The sequence below is a fragment of the Tasmannia lanceolata genome, unplaced genomic scaffold (assembly GCF_043159265.1).
Source record: "Tasmannia lanceolata isolate RefF3 unplaced genomic scaffold, GAP_Taslan_0.1 ptg000007l, whole genome shotgun sequence".
In the NCBI taxonomy this organism is placed as follows: domain Eukaryota; kingdom Viridiplantae; phylum Streptophyta; class Magnoliopsida; order Canellales; family Winteraceae; genus Tasmannia; species Tasmannia lanceolata.
The window spans coordinates 23309900-23330697 of record NW_027518684.1 but is presented as its reverse complement, the minus strand read 5'-3'; the positions used below and the strand labels follow the sequence as shown (position 1 = coordinate 23330697).

The 20798-nt window shown below is 37.0% G+C and overlaps 1 protein-coding gene across 1 annotated transcript; it reads left to right on the top strand.

Moving 5' to 3' along the window:
* Positions 1-9957: 9957 nt before the first annotated feature.
* Positions 9958-20581, top strand: LOC143880678 (uncharacterized). Its single transcript, XM_077383649.1, has 4 exons — positions 9958-10133; positions 18749-19814; positions 19886-20077; positions 20162-20581. The coding sequence occupies exons 1-4, from the start codon at positions 9958-9960 to the stop codon at positions 20579-20581; spliced, it is 1854 nt and encodes a 617-aa protein (XP_077239764.1).
* Positions 20582-20798: the final 217 nt, after the last annotated feature.

Sequence of the window (20798 nt, the reverse complement as noted above, 5' to 3'; positions counted from 1 at the left end):
AAAAAGAACTTGAATTTTTGAAAATTGATTTATCTTCTTCCAAATCTCAAGAACAAGTTAATCTTGCAAATCATAAACTTGAGATTGATACCCTTAAGGGTAGTTTGGATGAGAAATCTTGCCAACTTGTAAAATTTCAAAATATGGCAAGCTCCTCCAATTCTTATGAAGATGAAAGAAATGAGCTTTTAGTTCAAACATCCCATCTTCATAATGAAAATGAGAGACTTAGATTATGTTTACATGGATTTCTAAATGGAAATAAAATTATTGACATAATCCTAAGTAAAACTAGTCTTAGACCTCAACATGCTTATCATGATAGACTAGTGTATCTAACCCTCTTGTTAGATGCCATTTTTGTGGAATGAATGGTCATTACCAATTCCAATGTGCATCCAAGAGTAGGGCTAGATGTGGGACCAAGAAATCTTGGGTTCCCAAAACCCCCATATGATTTTATTCATATTGTGTAGATTAGGTTTTTTTTTGAACTTAAAATTGAATATATTTCATTTGTATGTTTTTTTGATAACCCCTCTTGTATTGTAAAATTATTTTAACTAGGGGGAGTTAAAATTGAATTTTTCTTTGAAAAAGGGGGAGCTTTAAAATTGTACATTTTAAACCCTTTGTTTTTCTTACCCCTTCTTTTTGTTGATGACAAAGGGGGAGAAGAATTTAGAGTAAAGTCTCTAGAGTAAGAAAAATGTGAAAAGAGTATATGCTTTGATTTGTAAAATCTCTTGTGCTTGTCATCATAAAAAAGGGGGAGATTATAAGCCCAATGGTTTTTACCTTGGCATTCCCATCTTGTTTTGATGATTCCAACACACAAGTGATCGTTTATCACTAATGTGTTTGATTATCTAAGTTGTAGATCATGAAAAATTAAGATCAAGGATGCTTGGATTGAAGGCCAAGAAGCCCACATTGGACCACTAATTGGAAGGCCAAAGTCATCAAGCAAGAAGTCATGAAGACTTGAAGACATGAAGAAATTCATATTGAAGACCATTTTTTGTCTTTTAGAATGTAATTGATCCAAACCTAAATTAAGGTTTTTAGAGGCATAATTAAGTTAATCTCACACACCCTAAATAAACAAGTGATTGTATTTGTGTGTTCCAACACCTTGGAACCCTCATAGCAATCCCATCTTGGTTGAGAATTGGAAGCCCAAACAGAATTGAAAATCTGCTCTGCATAGGCTTCTCGGAACTCCGAGAATTCTCGGAACTCCGAGAATTATTCCCGGAACTCCGAGAAATGGTCCAGTAGACTATTTTTCAATTCTGTGTGTATTCTCGGAACTCCGAGATTTTTTCTCGGAACTCCGAGAATTTGCTCGGAACTCCGAGAAATATTCTTGGAACTCCGAGAGCACTACAACGGTCGGATTTTGAGCCGTTGGGAATTTTCCAGAAATTACCGTAATGCCACTGAACGGTCATATTTTGTTTTTCCTATAAATATGGGTGTTCTAAACATTCAATTAAGGAATCCTAACACTCTAAAACTTCATTTGAATATCCAAGAGTGAATCAAACTTCAATTGTGCCTCTCATCACCATCTTTAGGATTTGGATCATAGGCTCAAATTTGTACATCCATTTTGTAACCCTTGTGAGGGATTTTTCATTTCTTTCTTTCAAACCTTCGAGTGTTGTATTCGGGCGAGTATTCGGAGAAGCGAAGCCCATTCTCCGTGGTGAGGATAGCCACCGAGGTTAAAGCTATTGGGGGGAGGATAGCCACCAAAGTTAAAGCTATTGTAATTGGCATTCGATCTTCGCCAAGGTTAAGAAGATCAAATAGTGAAGCCATCAACGGGTTTGGTTGGTGGAGTGGAGTAGGCCTCGGATTTGAGGACCGAACCACTTTAAATCTCGGGTGCACTCTTTCTATCTCTTTGCTCTTTTATTTGCATTGCACCATTAGATTTAACTTGAATATTGATTCTTGATCTCTTAATCTTAAAATTGGTTTAAAGGTTTTAAATTGGTAGATTCTATTTCTTAAACAACCATATTCTCCCTCCTCATTGTGTTGCCAATCCAGTATAACTTGGGACCCCCCTACATCGGATTTTCAGTATTTGATTTATAATGTGCTAATTTTGTTTTTATTTTAAGAAAAAAAAGGGAGAGAAATTCGAGTTTGTACTGGAAAGAGTTTGGAATAGAGCATTAGCTTTTAGAAACATTTTTCAATATAGGATTTTATAATAGTTACGAAAGTGATTGAATGAACTCTAATATGTAAAATTGATTTTTATATTTTGTGAGAGTGTTTTTTATCCTAAAATTGTAATGTGACATGAATTGTTATTGCCAAAGTGTATTCCTGGAAGTGAAGCTTTCATAAAAATAATTGAATTGTTCATGTTTGAATTGTCTTTGATTCAATAATTGCATATTTTGTTCAAAGAACTATGAACTGAAAAGGTATGTTCATGTTGAAGTTTTAATTTTTTCTTATGTGTAATAGTGCTGTGTGTGTCGTTGAAATTTATATGATAATCATATAGCATGTTGGATCTCGAGGACAGGCATGGTAGTTCTCTTTGATTGTGTAGTTTTGAGTATATGGAGTGATGGTATACCTTTCATGTGCATATATGGTTTGAACCTATGTACAACATTTCGCTGAATCTGTGAGTTTGAAGGTAGGTTAAGTGTCAAACATAAGAGTATTGATCCTTATCATCATAATCTTGTTATCTTGTTATTCAACCACTCTAACCGTTTGCCATTTGTATTGTACCTAATTGGGGACATGGATTTTAATTTTGGAACCAGACCGTTGTAGAGAAGTCCTTTACTTGGTGCTATTTCTTTCTAAGGTGAGATTCTTATTATAAGAAATCATGAACATGGCTTAAGTAATTTTATAAGCAGGCTGTGATATATATTCAATATGTACTGTTTGAGAGTTTTATCTAGTTTACCGCCTATACAAAATTTATTTGGGTTGTAGTTTTAGCATAACTACTAAAACAAAATGAAGCCTTAATAGGAGTTTGACCTTACAGGATAAATAGAGGTTCTCATTGGAAATGAGATAGACTAGAGTAGTCATTTGGTTTCCGTATGTTTTGAGTTCAGAAATTTTTAGATTGATTGTCTGTGCATATTAATTTGGAGCTTAATTAAGTTATGCATGTGTGGATTGTCATGCGTAATATATATTTAGTTGTTTATGGTTATTGGCAATATATTGTGATTTTGGTCAATCCTAGTAAATCTGATTTTGAGATAACATCAACAAAGTTATGTCATATTTTCTATATTATTCCTGTCATTCTCTTTTGGTGTTACAATGATGTGAGAAAATTTGAAACTTATTGCCTTGTTTATTCGTACAACCATCCTAGTTGCTGTCGATGATTAGTTTCCAACTGAACTCACTCTAGTTCCTAATTGGCTAATCTTCATCCATAGATACCAAGAGGTCCTGATGTTAATTATTGTATCCAGTAGGTGAAATTGGGTGCCCAAATCCTTGTTATCATTGGAGCATGGTGTTAAAGATAATCAGTTGATATGTGCTAGTGGGTGCAATATCTCATCTATTTAGAGCCCCTTCTGTCCACATTCTTTGATGTATTCAATCTTTGTTTTCATACACTTCATGAATCTTATTATGGTACCACCATGTTCTTGTGTACTTCATGAAGTCTGTCTACTATAGTTCAGCCATGATCTTGTACGCTTTATGAATTCAGTCCATGTTATTTATTTGCAGTTCAGTCTATGTTTTCTATTTGCAGTTCAGTCCATGTTATCCATTTTATTCATTTTGTTAGCTCAGTCCATGTTCAGTGTGCTTATAAATTTAATATATCCATTTAGCTCAATGTATTGTACATTCATATAGGTCATATGAATTTATGGGTTATAAAATAAGAATGTCAGGTTGAAGGTAGAACTTTAAATATGAAATCTTGATGTAAAAGTATATTATACCTTCTATAGTTGAGGTTTCTAGGTTCCGGTTTATTTTTATAACTACCTTGAAGTTTCTGTTGTTAGGCAAGAGTCACATGCATTAGCGTTACTATAAATTAATTTGTTGATCTAGTATGTGTCTACTGTTTGATAAATTGATATTTGTTCTTTCTTCCAACAGAGTCATCAATTGTCTTGGTAGTCACGCATGTGTTTAGTTCACAGCATTGTGTTTTGTATTCTCAGCATGTTTCAGTTCAAGTGTATATTTATAGTCACATATATATTCAGTTCATAGCCTATTTCAGCCCAAGTGTGTATGCATGTCTATGTATGAACGTTTGAGTGTGAGTGTGTGTGTGTAAGTATATCTGTGTGTATATATATATATATGAATGTGTGAGTGAGTGTATGTGTATGTGAGTAGGTGTATTTGTGGGTATATGTGTGGACTGCAAAGTGAAGTAGTGCTTAGGTTAGAGTTTTTATAAGACCCTTGAAATCAATAATATTAATCTTTAATAGTTGTAATTAATTAGCTTGTCCTCGTCATTCCATGGGTCTTTTAGGTTATTCTTTTCTTCAGCATTGTAATCATTTTTCTTAGCCACATTGATTGCGGAGACATAATTGTTGTCCTGAATTTCATTTCAAAATCCATCTCAACAGTAGCCATGTGCCTAACTTGTAATATTCTAGTATGTTCCTTCTTTCTTCACTAATCTTGTGAAGTCATTTTGTATGAATTGTAATAAAATGTGACATCTGTTTGGGCACTAAAGACAAGAAAAGTTATCACAAGTTAATAGTAGAAGACACTTTTTGTTTGTATGGTCAGTTTTGCTTAATCCATATTCTATGAGTGAACGATTGAAGAACTGGATAATCTTAAGAGTAGAGTGTGTTATGAAATGTTAGCCTAAACTTTTGCTCATTTCAGTTATAAATGAATAAGTTGACAATGATTAGTTCGTGGAATCTTAACTGAATATTTTTTTTTTAAGAAAGTCATGATTTGATCACATATATTTACACTCTCTCCTCATAACATCATTTTTTAGTCACTTATTACTCCATTGTATGAGAGAGAGTTTGATTTTTGAAGGAGGTTTTTAGGAAGGCCATAACGAAGAGAATGTCTTTTATCTGTGAATAAAGTGTTTTTAAAATAATATCACTTTCAGATTTTAGGAGACAAGCTTTGTCTCATTTAGAGAGTTACCCCTTTGGAGGCTTGCCCAACCTCATGATTAGAACATTTTTTCCTTTAGAAGAAGACTAACGTAGTCTTTCTAGTTGCCTTATATCAGATTTACCCATTGCAAGGGTAATAATAGGGGTACTTGGAGCTCATATTTGTGTCTAGGAGACTTGCCCGGTCTCACTAGCACCCTTGTTTATCTCCTTTCCATTTGGGAGACATGTTTTGATTTATTTGCACCCTATCATAGAGTGTTTATTATACTTTGACTTATTTGCACCCCTTACTCGCATTGGTCATACTTTGACTTATTTGCACCCCATCATAAAGTGATAGTTGTGTTTTGACTTACTTGTACCCCCTCTTTAGTGTACTTGTCTAGGAGCATGTTCTTTAGCTTTGGAGTCACCCCTTTAGTTTAGGAGTTTATTCTTTGATTTAGGAGCTTTCCTGCTAGTTTTAGAGTATATCTTTTGGTTATGAGTTTATCTTTAGCCATTGTTTCTTCCCTTTTTGAGACTGCATCAGTCTTGTTAGAGCCTGTTTATTTGGGATCTAGCTTTCATAGTTGGATCACCAGTTTACCTTTTCAGTTTCATACCTTTTGGCCTTGGAAGTTTTACCTTATGGTGTTTGTACTCTGCCGCGATTTGGATTACATAGTGTGTTTTCTTATTCTGTTCCTTTTTGGCTAAAAGGGTTAAAACATTTAAAATTCAAAACATAAGAAATTTGAAACTCAAAAATATTTGAAAGTTAAAATTTTACGAGCGTACTAGGAAAGTTTATTTCCGAATTACGTTGGCTTGATCCTCTCTTACGAGGTACGTAGGCAGCTTGGGATTCTTGTCACAAGTCCAGTTAAACTTTATAAATAAATCATTTAACCCTTTTAAAAAATTATATACCAGAAATCTTCCAAAACATTATTTTTGAAAAGATCTTCCTCTAGAGTTAGGTGTTTATCCTAGATAGAGAGTTTTAGGGTTAGGAGTTTGTCTTTGATTTGTTCTTGATATGCTGTGTGTTTTGTTTGTGTTTGTTTTTAGAGTTAGGAGTTTGTCCTAGCTAGGAACGCCTCCGTCCGGTCAGTTGGCGATCCACATTGCCGACTGATGACTAGAATAGGATGCGATTAGTCTACCAATTATTTTTCTTAGGACATACAACCTAGTTACGCATAGGATATAGGAACCACCTGCAATAGCTTAGGGTTAAAAAATTTGCATTTAGTTAAGGCATATAGGGTGTCCTAAAATCCACAATTCACTTGAATTTAAATAATCGATAAAGAAGCTTTAAATAACTAGTCCGGTCTTTTAGGTCGAGTCTAGTTTAGTGGTCTAGATCTCTTAGGCATCATAGTTTAGAATAGGTGCAAAGAACTACGTTGTTTTGATTCTCGTGGGGGCGGGGATACCTAGGCGACTTTGGAAGAATATCAGACCATCCAAATAATCGGGCGAAAACGTTTAGAGTTTTAGGGTTTGTTAGTATTTTAGGATTTGAGTCTGTTATTCAGCATTATTTCGTTGCATAAGATCATGCTAGTGTGGTTACTTATTTCTTTTGATTATCTTTATTTCTTGCACAACTACACATGTTTAGATATAGTGTATTTACTCTTTTTACTACTTTCCTTATTATTCTTTACATGTTTAAATATAGTGTGCTTACTCTTTTTACTGCTTATCACATGCTTAGCTGTAGCATTTATTTACTTGCTTAACTCCTTTATCTGTTTAGTTATAGTAGTTTACTGCTTTTATTACTTATTATCTCTCATCATATCTGTATACCTTATACCTTTAGCTGTAGTATGCATGTGTTTGTCCACCAGAACTTAGACACCCATTAGGCATGACACTCATAACTTAACTATAATTAGGTGACACTTCTTTTATTTATTTTGTATGTGCTTATTATCCCCGGATCATGCATGTTTAGGTAGACATTTTCCTCAGGGATATTTGTTCCAATTTCATATGACTTTCGCCCAAAACTCTTCAAAGTTAATAAATAAATGGCATAAGAGACCAGGTGCTCGCACTCGGGCGGATTGAGATGCTCTTCGGACCTTCCTCATCCGTAATCAGGCACAGACCCATATATATTTCTGGTTATCCATTGCACATAGGATTTATTTTTTTGGGTTCCATGGCCTATCCATGGATGACGACTCTGAGTTATTTTAGGTACGTCTTGTTTTCGAGCCCTGGCTCCGATAAAGAGGTATCTCTTTCATTTATCGCCACTCGTGCTATGCTATGAGGGTGGCACATGTTTTGAGAGTTCTTTGGTAGAGCTCTCCTTCATCTGGATGATCCCAAATGACCGACGGGGGACTCGTTCTTCACCGCCTCCTACGGATCGGGGTCCACAGGCTGGCGACTTCTTGAAACATTGCCTAACTCTGTTAAATGTGGCATTTTAATTAATTTTGAATATATTTGGGCCAAAATCATTTTAAATGGGAACTTTATCGTTAGAATCCAGGGCACCATATAGGTGCGTAATTAAAATAAGAGCTCACATACCACTTTCATTCCTGCATATATTATCCGGTTTTGTGGTTACTTCCTGCTGTGGTTTGTTGTGGATATGCAAGCAGATGACCTATTCGAGATACTATGAGTAGGAGCCTTCAGGGCTATACCCGCCTTCTAGTGCCACCGCACCAGTAGTATACTCAGCACTTGGATACTTCGTGTGTAAAATGGACATAGTTCGTGTACTAGACTCTATGTCACAATGTACAAGTAACTATGCACCCGACCAGGTGGACCTCGCAGCGTTACCCCTTCTATATATTGCATTGTCCTCTTGTTTGCATATAGAGACGAACATGTGTTGCTTACACATGTGGAGCCTAGACTTAGGAGCCTTGTCCTATTTATAGACTAGGGTAGCTCACTTTATGTGGCTACAGACGCAGTCCTAGTGCACTCACCAGTCTGTCATGAGTCAAGACCTCCTTAACTCCGCTAGATTAGACTAGGGATGGTGCCCCTGGTTATGGTGTATATATGTATATATATACCTATCTATATTGATTATTAGTTTAGGGCCTTCATATTTAATGAGGTTTTCTTATCTAATTCAAATCAATTATATCAATCCATTTTTTCAGATCTAGACCTACCATGTGGCTCTTTACTTGGCGCCCTTGTGGCTATGGTCTATCTTTTGATCCATTGATGGTAAATTCTATCCTTATATTTGATTAGACTCTGACCTACTCATCTTGTGAGGCTTCCTTGTCTAAGTTTATCCTTGATATCAGTTCATCTTTTAGATTTGGACATGGTCAGTAGATTCTATTTTGACACTTTTATGGCCATGGTCTATATCTTATTTCATTGATGATAAATTCAATCTTTGTATTTTTTGATTATTAGACCAGGACCTACTTCTTAGTAGGAACTTCTTGTCTAAGTTGATAAAATATATTCATCCATCATGCAGATTTTAGATTTGGTCCTTGACCCTACTTTGTCATTTTTATGACTATGATTTATCATCTGAGCCACTGATTACCAATTTGATCCATGATCGTTTACCATCTATCTTATTTACTCTTGGATCATTTCGAAATCACCGATGGAAAAGTTTGATCTTATTTATGTACCTTTGTAACACAAAAACTTTACCTCGTCCAAGTTTGACCAATGGGAACACAAAGCTTTCTCCTATACTAAGGATGAATGGATTGAGTGGTTGGCTTCTCGTCAAGCTGATCAAATTACTTGGTGGTTCCCTGTTTATCATCAGCTTGCAACCCAGACCCGAGCTAATAAAATTGTTCAATTTCTTGGTTTGGAGAAAACGTCATTCTATATCTCGGACCGTATCTTCCATAGTTCGGAGGACTCTAAACCGAATGTTCGCATGGGGGTTTTCAAACTGAGTTTTATCTCCCAGCGCCTGACCGTCCTCTTGTAAAATTCAATCGTCATATTGCTGAAGAAATCTATAGAGATTGGGATCATAAACTAAAACGATCATCATGGAGCATGCGAGGCAAGACTTATTGTGGAGTGTCTGAAGGGTATTATCAATGGTTGATTGAAGACATCAAAAATCGCATGCCTAAGAGAGCCAGACTGGAGGAAAAAGATGATTGAGAATCTTCATCTATCTTATGTCCTAAGCATCTTGTTGTTCCGAATTTCGTTGTTATGACCATATTATCCTTTATGTTACCAGTTTATCTTTGTAATCAAACCAAGATGTTATCAATGAAAAGTGTGTTTCTGTTTCTTTTATTTCTATTTAATCAGAATACTAATTATCAATATTTTTAAACTAATATTTATACTTCCATCTCAGGATTCTGACGTTGAGCAGTCATAGCTCTCAGAAAAACCGCAATTTCAAAACCAACCTGGTCCTGTCAGTCTTCTGATTCCAGGCTAAGTAGACAATCTTCGTCGCCTATTTCATTTACTTCCCCAAAGTTACCTTTGTCTCATTTTCCGAAAATACTTTCACCCATCCAACCTGCCCCAGTCTTAATGGCGGATTCCACTAATCCTATGATAGCCATACAAGAGATGCTAAGAAACCTTACTCGTGGCATGACGAGTATGAAGGAAGAAATGACCCATATGAAGAACTAAATTAACGACAAGGCCTCTACTTCCATAGGGCCAACACCCCATCAACCTCCTCGAGTCACGTCTCCATATTTGAATAGGCCAACTGTTTCACCATTAGAGATTGACTTGGATGACGAACAGTATGCAGAAGAATACTGTGCACTCAAAGTCAACAAGGAGAAGGAGATGTATGAAAAATTTGAGAGAAATGTCTGAAAAGTTAGGAAAATTGGCTCAGGAGATGGAACATATGAAGCTTCAAGGACCCAAGAAATTTGATGTGTCAGAGCTGATGCTGTCCTCTGCAGTCGCTTTGCCACCTAATTTCAAAGTCCCTGACTATGACAAATATGATGGGACCGGATGTCCTCGGAGCCATATGAGGTGGTTTATCATTCTTTCACAGCAATATGTCTCAGTCGTGAGCAAATGGCACAGTTGTTCCCAATCTCTTTGGTAGGAATAGCAAAGAAGTGGTTCTTAAGGCTGAAACCAGAAGAGGCTAGGACCATGGAGGATATCTCTGACAAGCTTATAGAGCAATTTTCAATGGAAGAAGGGATAGAGGTCACGAAGAGGGACCTAAAACAGTTGAAACAAGGTCTGAAATACTCAAGAGCGGGGGTGAATTGAATTTAACTCAATATTAGGCCTTTTGAAAATTATCTATAAACCCTAATTGGAATTTTTCTTCACTTAATTAAATATTTGGTTAGTGCAAATATAATTGAAAGAACAAAGTGAAATGCCAAACCAAAACAATAATGGAAATGCAAGAGTGAGAAATGACACACCGATATATAGTGGTTCGGCCAACGGCCTACTCCACTCTACTCAAGGTCGCACTTGAGGGATTCCACTATTGGAGACCTCCACGATGCCCGGCTCCGAGGCGGTTACAATTCCAAGGGATATTAAACAAGGATGCCCTTACACCTTTACAAAGACTCTCCTTCTCCGCCGAGTTCTAAGCGGTTGCTCTCTAGGGAATTAAAAAAGGAATGCCCTAGCCACCTATACAAGATTTGAAAGAGAATAGCTTGGCTTCTTCTTGAAAGCTTGATGCTCTTTGTAGACCCTTGATTGCTCTTCAAAGATGGTGATTTGCAAGTGAAAGCACTACTATATCCAAACTCAAAAGATTCACAAGTGAAAGGCAAGTTTGGGATGAAAAACAAAAACTCAAGCTAAAATGGATTGCAAATGTTTTTGATGCTTAAGGATGTTTTTCAAAGATCAAGAGAGAGTAAAAAACTTCTCTACATGTTGTATATATAGCCACACCAAAGAATATGACCGTTTGGGGGTGGAAATATCAAAAACCAAAAATTAATTTGAATCCCAACGGCTATTTTTTAGTCTGTCGCGAGGTTCTCGGAGTTCCGAGAACCATTCTCGGAGTTCCGAGAATTCTCGGAGTTCCGAGAAATATTCTCGGAGTTCCGAGACAACGGCCAGAAGAAATAAAATTTCTACTGGACCATTTCTCGGAGTTCCGAGAAATTTTCTCGGAGTTCCGAGAAAATGTCCAGATGCTACTGGACCTTTTCTCGGAGTTCCGAGGGAACTCTCGGAGTTCCGAGAAAAATTCTCGGAGTTCCGAGAAGCCTAAAAATCCACAGATTTTGATTTTTATTGCTTATTTGATTTTTAGCTTTTGGAACTCAACTCCTATGATTATTTTGGAATGTTTATGAGGGTCCCAACATGTTGGTCCACCACATAACCATTCACTAATCCATTTTAAGTTCTTAAGTGTTCTTTGAAAAAAACATTTTGAAAACACTTTGCCTTGACTTGGAAATCTAAAGAGAAAGGATGTACAATGATACCTATGCAATCTTCGATCCCTCTTTAGCTTTGGTCTTCAAATGATCTTCCATCTTGTGTATGCTTGCTTGAGAGATGAGGTGAGCTTCACTTAGCTCCTTTGACTCTTGTATGGGATATCTCCAAGCATGACCATGTTGTGTGTTGGTTTCTTCAATGATCAATCCTATCTCAAACACAACACTTCAAAGCAAATTGATTAGTATTCAAAAACACAATCAATTATGTTTAGAATCATCAAAACAAGATAGGAGAGTAGACCCTTGGGCTTACAATCTCCCCCTTTTTGATGATGACAAACAAAATTGATTATGAGGTGTGTGTGGAGTGACATAGTAGGCAATTGAATACTAGAACTCCCCCTCAATATATGCACACATATAAATGATACAAGTTATAAGCATGAGGTGCATATAGTAAATTTGAATAGATAATCAATTTCAAACCTTCTCCCCCTTTTGTCATCGACAGAAAGGGTGTAAAAAAAAATTAGGAGTAGATAACTCCCCCTAAATCAATGCTTATGGTATAAAAATATTTAACCAAGTAATGCACATATACCTGTTCATGATCGAGATGTTGACATATGTCAAGATGTTAGGTATTTTAATTAAAGTGAAGATACCTCTCCAACTTAGAAAAACTAAGAAGGCTAAGAATATCAATTGAGTGATTTTTAAGATTAAAAATTTGACATCTCATTCATGCAGATACTACCAAACAAAGATTATATATATAAATACTATATAAATAAGCTGGTTAAAGGCACAAAGTATTTATTTGGCAATTTCTTTGATTTGATCCGCACTCCATATGTTTAAGGCACTTCGGATATAGCAAATTCTATCATCACTAAGGGGTTTTGTAAAGATATCCGCTAATTGTTCTTCAGTGTTGATATATTTTAAGCAAATATCCCCTTTTTGTGAGTGATCTCTGATGAAGTGGTGCCTAATCTCAATGTGTTTTGTTCTTGAGTGTTGTATGGGGTTCTTTGTTAAGCTTATAGCACTAGTATTGTCACATTGGATGAGAATATTTTCCATTTTGATTGCATAGTCCATCAATGTGCTTTTCATCCATAGGACTTGAGCACAGCAAGCTCCAGCTGCCACATATTCTGCTTCTGTTGTGGACAGAGCTACTGAATTTTGCTTCTTGCTAAACCATGAAACAAGTGATTTACCCAAGAATTGGCAAGTCCCACTAGTGCTTTTCCTATCTACTCTACATCCAGCAAAGTCTGCATCTGAATATCCGATGAGAGTGAAGGAAGATGATCTTTCATACCACAGTCCTAGACTTTGGGTTCCTTTTAAGTACTTGAAGATCTTCTTAACTGCCGATAGGTGAGATTCTTTAGGATCCGATTGAAATCGAGCACAGAGACAGACAGTAAACATAATGTCTGGTCTGCTGGCTGTCAAATAGAGCAAACTACCTATCATACCCCTATACAATTTCTGATCCACAGATTTGCCAAATTCATCTTTTTCTAGCTTAGCAGTAGTACTCATGGGAATTCTTGATGTCTTACTGCTATCCATGCCATACTTCTTTAATAACTCCTTTGTATATTTTTCTTGATTTAAAAATATTCCATTTTTGTATTGTTTAATTTGGAGTCCTAAGAAGTAGGTTAACTCTCCCATCATGCTCATTTCAAATTCATTTTTCATTAAGGTTGCAAATTCATCACACAATTTTTGATTAGTTGAGCCACAGATGGTATCATCCACATAGATTTGGACAAGGAGGATATCATGATTTTCTCTTTTGATAAATAAGGTTTTATCCACCTTTCCCATCTCGAATCCCTTTTCAACTAAGAAAGTGCAAAGCCTCTCATACCAAGCTCTAGGAGCTTGCTTTAATCCATATAAAGCTTTATCAAGCCTGAAGACATGATTTGGATGTTTGAAGTCTTCAAAACCTGGAGGTTGCTCAACATACACTTCCTCTTGGATATAGCCATTTAGGAAGGCACTTTTGACATCCATTTGATATAGTTTAAATCCTTTATGAGATGCATATGCCAAAAGTATCCTAATAGCCTCCATACGGGCAACAGGAGCAAATGTCTCATCATAATCTATCCCTTCCTCCTGATTGTACCCTTGGGCTACAAGCCTAGCTTTATTCCTAGTGATAATTCCATTTTCATCCAATTTATTTCTATACACCCATCTCGTGCCAATGACTGGATGATCACTAGGTCTAGGTACTAGCCTCCATACCTTGTTCCTTTCGAATTGACTCAACTCTTCTTGCATGGCCATCAACCAATATTCATCCTTTTCTGCTTCCTTGATGGATTTTGGTTCCAATTCGGATAGGAATGCCAAATTATTGCTCACACTACGATAGTATGATCTAGTTCTTACTGGCAATGTGGCATCACCTAAGATTTGGGATTCAGGATGATCAACCAATGTTCTCCTATCCCTAGGTAATGAGGCATCATTTTCATTTTCTACTTCCTCACTAGGTGGTGTATGACTAGTAGATGCATGAGGAGGAGCACTCAATTTTGGAAAAAGATGTTCAACGGGTTCATCCTCATCATGTGGCATTTCTTGAGGTGTTGGCTCTCTTTCATCAAATGTCACATGCATGGATTCTTCTACTACTAGGGTTCTCCTATTAAATACTCTATATGCTTTGCTATGAGAAGAATACCCTAAGAATATTCCATCATCCGACTTCTTATCAAATTTATGTAAATTATCTCTAATGTTCAAAATGAAGCATTTACATCCAAACACTCTAAAATAGCTTATATTTGGTTTCAAGTTTTTCCAAACCTCATAAGGTGTTTTCTTAGAGATTGGCCTTAAGTATACCCTGTTTATGATATAGCAAGCGGTGCTAACCGCTTCCGCCCAAAAATATCTAGGGAGATCATTTTCATGCAACATTGTTCTAGCCATTTCTTGGAGAGTTCGATTCTTTCTTTCTACTACTCCATTTTGTTGAGGTGTTCTAGGTGCGGAAAAATTATGTTTAATGCCATGTTCATTACAGTAAGTGTCAAAGTGTACATTTTCAAATTCCGTTCCATGATCACTTCTAATGTGGGAGATGGCAACACCTTTTTCATTTTGAATTTGATTGCATAATGTTAGGAAGTTTTCATAAGTTTCATCTTTATGTCCTAGAAATATGACCCATGTGAATCGTGAGTAGTCATCAACAACTACAAACACGTACCTCTTTCCACCTAGGCTACTAGTCTTCATTGGTCCAAAAAGATCCATATGAAGTAGCTCCAAGGGGTAGGAAGTTGAAATCATATTTTTAGGTGCAAAAGAGCTTTTCAATTGTTTTCCTAATTGACAAGTTCTACAAATGTGATCCTTGATGAATTTGAACTTAGGCAATCCTCTAACACTTTCTTTTGAGGAGAGGGTCGAAATGAGATCCATTCCGGCATGACCCAACCTCCTATGCCATAGCCAAGAATCCTCACTAATGGCATTTAGACAAGTCACTTTTTGGAGTCTAAGATCATCTAGTCCAATTGTATAAATGTTATTGTCTCTAGACCCTATGAATTTTACTTCTCCATTTATCTTATTTTTAACAATGCATTTGTCGGGATTGAAGACAACTTCAAAACCATTATCACATATTTGACTAATGCTGATAAGATTATGGGATAAGCCATCAACAAAGAGTACATCATGTATGGGAGAGGTAGAGTTACCTATGGTGCCTTCACCTTTGACTTTTCCTTTCTTGTCATCTCCAAAGGTAACTTCTCCACCATCCTTGAGTGATAGTGATGCGAATTGAGTGAGGTCTCCAGTCATGTGTCTAGAGCATCCACTATCAAGGTACCATGTGTTCCTCTTGTTGTGGCTTTTAAGGCATACCTACATAGGAATAGGCAAGTGAGATCCCTTAGGTACCCAAATCTTCCTAATCTTGCTATGTTCATTTGTTTTCACTTTAGAGTTCAATTTGATCTTATCTTGTTTAGCATGTAAGCAAGCAACTTTATAATGACCTAACAATCCACAATAAAAGCAAATTTTGGTACTACTAGAGGAAGTCTTTTCAAGTTTGTTTTTATAGTTAGATATTGTGGTATTCCATCTATGTCCAAGTCCACTTTTGTCACTTGACATTCTTTGAAGATTTACAAGTTTATCCAATTTTAATGAACTATTTTCAAATTTTTCAAAGAGTTTCTTGAGTTCATCATATTCAAAAGATAGTTTACCGTTTTCATGCTTTAGTTTGTTATTTTCAATAGAAAGATTTTGTCGATTTTCATTCAAAGTCTTAATGGTAGCATTTAGCTCATGAATCTCTACTTTGCATTTTTCATTTTCATCATCTAAGAATTCATGATCCTTTTTTAACCAACCAAATTCTTTTGTCATGTTAGCAAGAGAATTTTCAAGTGATGCAATTTTATCAAATTGAATTTCAAGTTCATCATTTGCACTTTGTAAGGAATCTAAAACTTCTTGTAAGATAATGACATCATTTAAAGTGTTTACCTCATTGTTGTCGTTTGTTGAGGCCATGAAGCACACATTTCTTGCTAATAGGCAATCTTCCCCATCATTTTGTTCGCCTTCGCTTTCAATCTCCTCATCCCATGTAGCGGACATTCCTTTCTTGCCTTCTCTTCTCTTGAAGCGGTTGTTTGAAGTAGGTTCATTGTTGAGTGGACAATCCGGGCGAATGTGTCCAAGCTTCTTGCAACCGTAACATCGGGGTTGAGAAGATCCATCACCAACTTCTTCTTTCTTCTTGAATGGAGGATTGGTCCTTCTATTTCTCATGCCTCCCATGTTTCTTTGCAAGAATTTGATCCTTCTTGTTAGGAGAGCTACTTCATCCTCGATGTCTTCCTTTGCATCTTCACTTTCACCTACATTACAAGCAAAAGCAATTCCTTTTCCTTTTTCGATTTTAGTTTCGATTTCGGGTGCTTTTGTTTTGAAAATCATTTCATGTGTGATCAAGGACCCTATAAGTTCATCTAGGTTCAAAGTGTTCATGTCCTTGGCTTCGGTGATTGCGGAGGTTTTGGATTCCCAAGACAAAGGTAGGGATCTAAGAATTTTAGTTACTAAATCTCTATTGGAAAATTGTTTTCCAAGTCCCCTTAATCCATTTACAAGATTGGTGAATCTAGTGTACATGTCGGCAATTGTTTCATCGGGTGTCATTTGAAAAAGTTCGTATTGCCGAAAAAGATGGTTCATTTTAGATTCTTTAACTTGATTGGTTCCTTCATGGGTGACTTCTAGAGTGTCCCAAATTTCCTTAGCCGAATTCAAATTTGATACTCTATTGAATTCTCCGGGAGATAGAGCACAAATGAGAGAATTCATGGCTTTGGCATTATAATTCGAAGCTTGTTGTTCGGCTTCGGTCCAATCATTTAAATTTCTTGTGGGTAGGATATATTCATTATTAATTGCTCTCCACATTTGATAGTCTTGAGTTAAAAAGATTTTCATTTTAGTTTTCCAAAAACCATAATTTGTACCATCAAAATAGGGTGGCCTAGTGTTTGAATAACCTTCATGATGTTGAGGGTAGTTTGCCATTTTTGAATCTTTACTCTAAACCGGTTAGGGTTTTTTTTTAAAATAGAGACGAGGCTCTGATACCAATTGAAATACTCAAGAGGGGGGGTGAATTGAATTTAACTCAATATTAGGCCTTTTGAAAATTATCTATAAACCCTAATTGGAATTTTTCTTCACTTAATTAAATATTTGGTTAGTGCAAATATAATTGAAAGAACAAAGTGAAATGCCAAACCAAAACAATAATGGAAATGCAAGAGTGAGAAATGACACACCGATATATAGTGGTTCGGCCAACGGCCTACTCCACTCTACTCAAGGTCGCACTTGAGGGATTCCACTATTGGAGACCTCCACGATGCCCGGCTCCGAGGCGGTTACAATTCCAAGGGATATTAAACAAGGATGCCCTTACACCTTTACAAAGACTCTCCTTCTCCGCCGAGTTCTAAGCGGTTGCTCTCTAGGGAATTAAAAAAGGAATGCCCTAGCCACCTATACAAGATTTGAAAGAGAATAGCTTGGCTTCTTCTTGAAAGCTTGATGCTCTTTGTAGACCCTTGATTGCTCTTCAAAGATGGTGATTTGCAAGTGAAAGCACTACTATATCCAAACTCAAAAGATTCACAAGTGAAAGGCAAGTTTGGGATGAAAAATAAAAACTCAAGCTAAAATGGATTGCAAATGTTTTTGATGCTTAAGGATGTTTTTCAAAGATCAAGAGAGAGTGAAAAACTTCTCTACATGTTGTATATATAGCCACACCAAAGAATATGACCGTTTGGGGGTGGAAATATCAAAAACCAAAAATTAATTTGAATCCCAACGGCTATTTTTTAGTCTGTCGCGAGGTTCTCGGAGTTCCGAGAACCATTCTCGGAGTTCCGAGAAATATTCTCGGAGTTCCGAGACAACGGCCAGAAGAAATAAAATTTCTACTGGACCATTTCTCGGAGTTCCGAGAAATTTTCTCGGAGTTCCGAGAAAATGTCCAGATGCTACTGGACCTTTTCTCGGAGTTCCGAGGGAACTCTCGGAGTTCCGAGCTCGGAGCTCCGAGAAAAATTCTCGGAGTTCCGAGAAGCCTAAAAATCCACAGATTTTGATTTTTATTGCTTATTTGATTTTTAGCTTTTGGAACTCAACTCCTATGATTATTTTGGAATGTTTATGAGGGTCCCAACATGTTGGTCCACCACATAACCATTCACTAATCCATTTTAAGTTCTTAAGTGTTCTTTGAAAAAAACATTTTGAAAACACTTTGCCTTGACTTGGAAATCTAAAGAGAAAGGATGTACAATGATACCTATGCAATCTTCGATCCCTCTTTAGCTTTGGTCTTCAAATGATCTTCCATCTTGTGTATGCTTGCTTGAGAGATGAGGTGAGCTTCACTTAGCTCCTTTGACTCTTGTATGGGATATCTCCAAGCATGACCATGTTGTGTGTTGGTTTCTTCAATGATCAATCCTATCTCAAACACAACACTTCAAAGCAAATTGATTAGTATTCAAAAACACAATCAATTATGTTTAGAATCATCAAAACAAGATAGGAGAGTAGACCCTTGGGCTTACAAGGTCCACAAGAGACCTTTACTGCCTATATTCGTAGATGGAAGAGAAAAGCAGCGCAGCTGAGTCGGAGGCTATCTGAAGAAGAGCAGATTAAGTTGGTGATGAAGAGTCTATCTACGCAGTATTTTCACTTTATGGCCCAGCAGCATTATCCCAATTTCAACCATTTGATTCAGACAGGAACGAAAACCGAGGATGCAATAGCTAAAGATTTGAGGGCTAGGCCATCATCATCTGATATCAGAGAAGGCAAGAGGCCGATGGTTATACAAAAAGAGGTGAACAATGTGAATCAGGTTAGACCGGTAGCAAAGACTTTCAGTGAAATATGGAAACCGGAAGAGAAGAAAGCACCTAGGCATTTTGATCTACTACCTTATCCTTTGCCTGTTATTCTGAAGAAATTAATCAGAGATAGGAAAATAAAGCTTCCAGACATTAGGCCTATACCAGATCCGCTACCAAAGTACTGGAGATTAGACCAGTACTGCGAATATCACCGAAATTCAGGGCATTTGACAGAGAGGTGCTTAGCTCTAAAACATGCTATCCAGAACATGATAGAAAAGGGAGATTTGGCCGTTGGACAACCAAATACCACCCAAAACCCTTTCCCAAACCATCATGCTATTTCTCCACCTGCTACCAATGCTATTTTTGTTGATGAGCCTCTTCTTGACCCTTTGATCCTCATTTGTGCCATAACATCCGATAAACCCTATGTACTAAGGTTAGATGATGAGAAGATTAGGGAGTTGAAAAAAGAGAAGCCTTATTTCCTTTCTGTGAATGATGGTGATTTTGTAGAGTCATCCTCTCGACCCTATGCTTTCCGTTGCGAAGATATAGCGAAAGAGAAGAAGATCCCTTACATCCTAAGAATTGATGAGTATGAGAAAGAGCAGATGAACAAAACACCATATGTACTGAAAATAGAGGACGATGACTTGTTCCTTGCCGACCAATGTGATGAGCTTCGTCATGTCATAAGGGGTGGTCGTGTATTCAAACTTCCAGAGTTGAGTGCAGAGAATCCAGCAGAGGTATTAAGGGCAGCAGAGAATCAGAGGCAGAATAGGCCTGTTACAGAGGAGGAGATAAGAGTTTATTAAAGCAGTTAAAGAAGACTCAGGCGAATATTTCTTTATGGGGTTTGCTCTTGTCTTCATCAAAGCATAGAAAGTTGGTTCTTCGAGAACTTAATGTAGCCCAAGTCTCTGTTGATACCATTCCTGATGAGTTGGTGAGCCTGGTTGCCATGGCTAGGGCTTCTAGGACTTTGTCCTTCACAGATGAAGACCTGCCCCCTGAAGGTCGAGATCACACTAAATCTCTCAAGATCACAGTCATTTGCAATAAAAAGAAGGTTTTAGAGGTATTAGTAGACAATGGGTGCGCTTTGAATGTTTGACCATTGAGTACTGCAACAACCCTTGGATTTGGGCCATAGAAGTTTGTTCCTTCTGAACAAGGCATTTTAGCTTATGATGGAACCCGCCGTGATGTTATTGGGACTTTGGTCACAGAAATCCAAATAGGAGGAGAAGAGTTTGAAATAGAGTTCCAAGTCATTGATATTAAGGCGTCTTTTCTGTTATTGCTTGGTCGTCTGTGGTTGCATAGAGTTGGGGTTGTACCATTGCATCATAAGTTAAAATTTATTCGAAATAATAGGGTGGTCACTGTAAAAGGCGACCTTGATTTAGAGATAGGCCTGATTTCCCAGGAGTTGATTATTGACAAGGCAGGGGATATACGTTTGATTGGTTTTTCGCTAGAGGTGACTGCTATTACCATGGAAGAAGCGATGAATGAAGAGATCTTCTTCCTAAGCAGCACAAATTCCAACGTTGTCAAGATGATTCGCTGACAGGGTTATATACCAGGTGCCTGACTAGGCAAATATCATCAGGGTTTGGTTGAGTCACCAGAGTTCTGAGCTTTCAATAGTCTATTTGGACTTGGATATAAACCTACTAAGACAGAAATCAGAGAAATGAAGCGCTACATGCTAAAATGGGCCGAGTGTCACCGCATAGGCTTAGACTTACCTATGGGGCCTCTGGATTTAACCATGAATGGCCGCT